Consider the following 2,583-nt stretch of genomic DNA (forward strand, 5'->3'; position numbering starts at 1 on the left):
TTTGTACTTTCACTTCCATATGGACCCCATTGAAAACAAGATGGCCTATCTCAAGGGGCTGTCCTTAATGAAGTAGAAATTGCAACGTTACAACTCAGTGTGAACTTAACGAGGGTAACACAGCTCAGCTTTTAACAATGTCTGTGATTGCTGGCTGGTCTATTTATGAAGGCTTGTTAACAAATATCCTACAAACACAGAAAATGGAGAAAAAAAGGAATCGCAAGCCGAACTGGACTGAGGAGCAAGGTTTGTTGCTGGCCCAGTTGGTGAACGAACATAAAGGTATGTTACGAGGAAAATTTGGCCCAACTGTCACTAGCCAAGGCAAGAGGCGCGCCTGGGACACAATATCCCAAACAATCAATGCCTCTTTTCCACTGGTGGTGCGGACAGGCGACGATTGTGAGAAAAGGTGGTATGTGCTGCAGTCCAAGGCAAAAGATGAGATTGCAGCACACAAGCGGGAATCCTCACTCACAGGTGAGCAAAATACTATGGCCTACCACATAATCTGGCAACTTGCTCCTGCTGGCAAAGTTAATTTACATGCCTAAGTACTGTGTTCATTGACTGTTTCTTTCTAGGGGGTGGACCACCTGCAAAGCGGCTGTCCCAGGTGGCCGACACTGTCTTTCAAGTCCTGGGACACTCTGAGGTCAGTGTCACCGGGCTGCCAACAGGCATTGACACGTCAATGATGCAGGCCCTTGAAATGCAGCAAAGGTAGGACACAGGGTTATTCATATCAACAGTGTTTATTCATTGCAGAAGCCATTTCATGTGTTATCCATGCTCATTGTATTAAATTAATTTAATCAAAACAATAATTAAACTAGGCCTATGTATTTCTGTAGCATTGAGCCATCACAAGAACCGGGCCCATCAAGTTTGCCGCCTGAACCATCTGCAGCTGCTACTCAGGATAGCCCGGCGGATCAAACACCATTCCCATCCGCAGCACCTGCTCCGTCAGCATCCCTGCAGGAGAGAAGATTGCAACTCACAATTGATGTGTTTGAACAACAAAAAAAAGTCCTTTCCCTTCAGGAGGAGTACTACCGCCTTAAAATTGAACACCTAAAAAATAAACCATTTAGAGATTGTGTTCTGTGTCTTGCATTTAACAATTGCAGGTGATGTGCAGTAAAACTGTGGTAGTTCTTAATACCATCACAAGTTCTCAAATGACATGGGGCTACAGCTTGCCTGAAATGTAAATTTGTGAAGTTTGCCCTGTAAGGCAGTCCACTCTGGGCTAGGTTCCCCTGTGGAATGTGAATATCTTCTTCATCACCATCCTCATCGTTGTCTCCATCCTCATCCTCATCGCCATCCTCCAGAGGTTCTGCAATCTGTCTAACCTTGCAAATATTGTGTAATATTGCACAGGCTATGATGACTTTGCTGACTTTTTCAGGCCTCAGCCGCACCTCTCCGTGGAGAACATGAAAGCGCCTCTTAAGCTGCCCTATGCCACGCTCCACCACCGCTCTTGTTGTCTTGTGGGCCCTACAATAGAATACAGACCTTTAATTATTTGATGGAAATATTGCACTACTTGGATGCTCAAACATATTGCTTGCATTTCATTTCCATGATTTTTGTATTGTTTGGCTTACCTGTTATAGTTTAGTTGGGGCCCTTGGCGTGGCTGGAGGTAAGGTGTAAGGAGCCATGGTTTGCATGGGTAGCCACTGTCCCCTAACAAGTGGCAATTAGCTGGCACATAGCGTCTCTCAAAAAGCTGTCTGATGCCACTCTCGGAGAGCATTCTCGCATCATGTGTGGAGCCTGGCCATTTAGCCACAATGTCCAAAATCTTCCAGGCCGCATTGAACACTATTTGCACATTGATGCTGTGGAAATTCTTCCTGTTAACAAAGACAGCCTCGTCCTCTGATGGCGCAATTATTCTCACATGTGTTCCATCAATTACACCCACAACGCCAGGGAATCCTGCAATGTCCATAAATGCCCTTTTATGTGTGTGTAAAGTGCGGGCATCCAGCGGGAATGAAACAAATTGTGTCACAATATTAGGTTGTGACAAAGCTGTCAGTGTTTGGGTGATGACTCTGCTGACGGAGGATTGGGACAGACCCAAGTCATCACTGCTGCATTGTTGCATTTTCCCTGTTGCCAAATACCTCAGGGTTGTGATTACTTTCTTCTCCGGTGTAATAGCGTTGTGGCGTCGAGTTGGTGAAGTAATTGCATCTCTAAGGAGATCCACCACAAACATGATTCCTGCACGATCCAATCTGTAGCGTCTCAATAATTCCCTGTCATCCAGTGTTTGCAGGACATCTCTCCTGCCTCCTCTGTTGGCCATTTTGTGCAGCTGCTTAGGGTAACTCCTAAGCCACTAAAAGTCCTCTTCCCTGCTCTTAGCAGATCTCGCCTTAGGAGCCCTTTTAAGCGCTAGGACTCTTGAGGAATAGCTTTTATATTAACTGGGATTTTCGTGTCACTTTTAGGGGAAATTCTAAGAAAACGTCATGCCTCTGAGAATTTTCTTAGAATTTGGCCGCTAGGAGCCACTTTTTGCACAAAAATTCTTTAGAGATACGGGCCCTGGAG

General features: G+C 45.5%; 2 protein-coding genes across 2 annotated transcripts; one reads left to right on the forward strand and one right to left on the reverse strand.

Moving 5' to 3' along the window:
• Window positions 1-203: 203 nt before the first annotated feature.
• On the forward strand, window positions 204-1,140 carry LOC115530890 (uncharacterized). The gene is made up of 3 exons (XM_030339708.1): window positions 204-483; window positions 588-726; window positions 858-1,140. The coding sequence occupies exons 1-3, from the start codon at window positions 204-206 to the stop codon at window positions 1,138-1,140; spliced, it is 702 nt and encodes a 233-aa protein (XP_030195568.1).
• Window positions 1,141-1,198: 58 nt separating this feature from the next.
• On the reverse strand, window positions 1,199-2,240 carry LOC115530891 (putative nuclease HARBI1). Its single transcript, XM_030339709.1, has 3 exons — window positions 1,623-2,240; window positions 1,298-1,512; window positions 1,199-1,209 (listed from the first exon to the last, which is right to left on the reverse strand). The coding sequence occupies exons 1-3, from the start codon at window positions 2,129-2,131 to the stop codon at window positions 1,199-1,201; spliced, it is 735 nt and encodes a 244-aa protein (XP_030195569.1). The 5' UTR covers window positions 2,132-2,240.
• Between the last annotated feature and the right edge of the window lie 343 nt (window positions 2,241-2,583).

This window comes from Gadus morhua, chromosome 18 (assembly GCF_902167405.1).
Source record: "Gadus morhua chromosome 18, gadMor3.0, whole genome shotgun sequence".
NCBI classification, from domain to species: Eukaryota; Metazoa; Chordata; class Actinopteri; order Gadiformes; family Gadidae; genus Gadus; species Gadus morhua.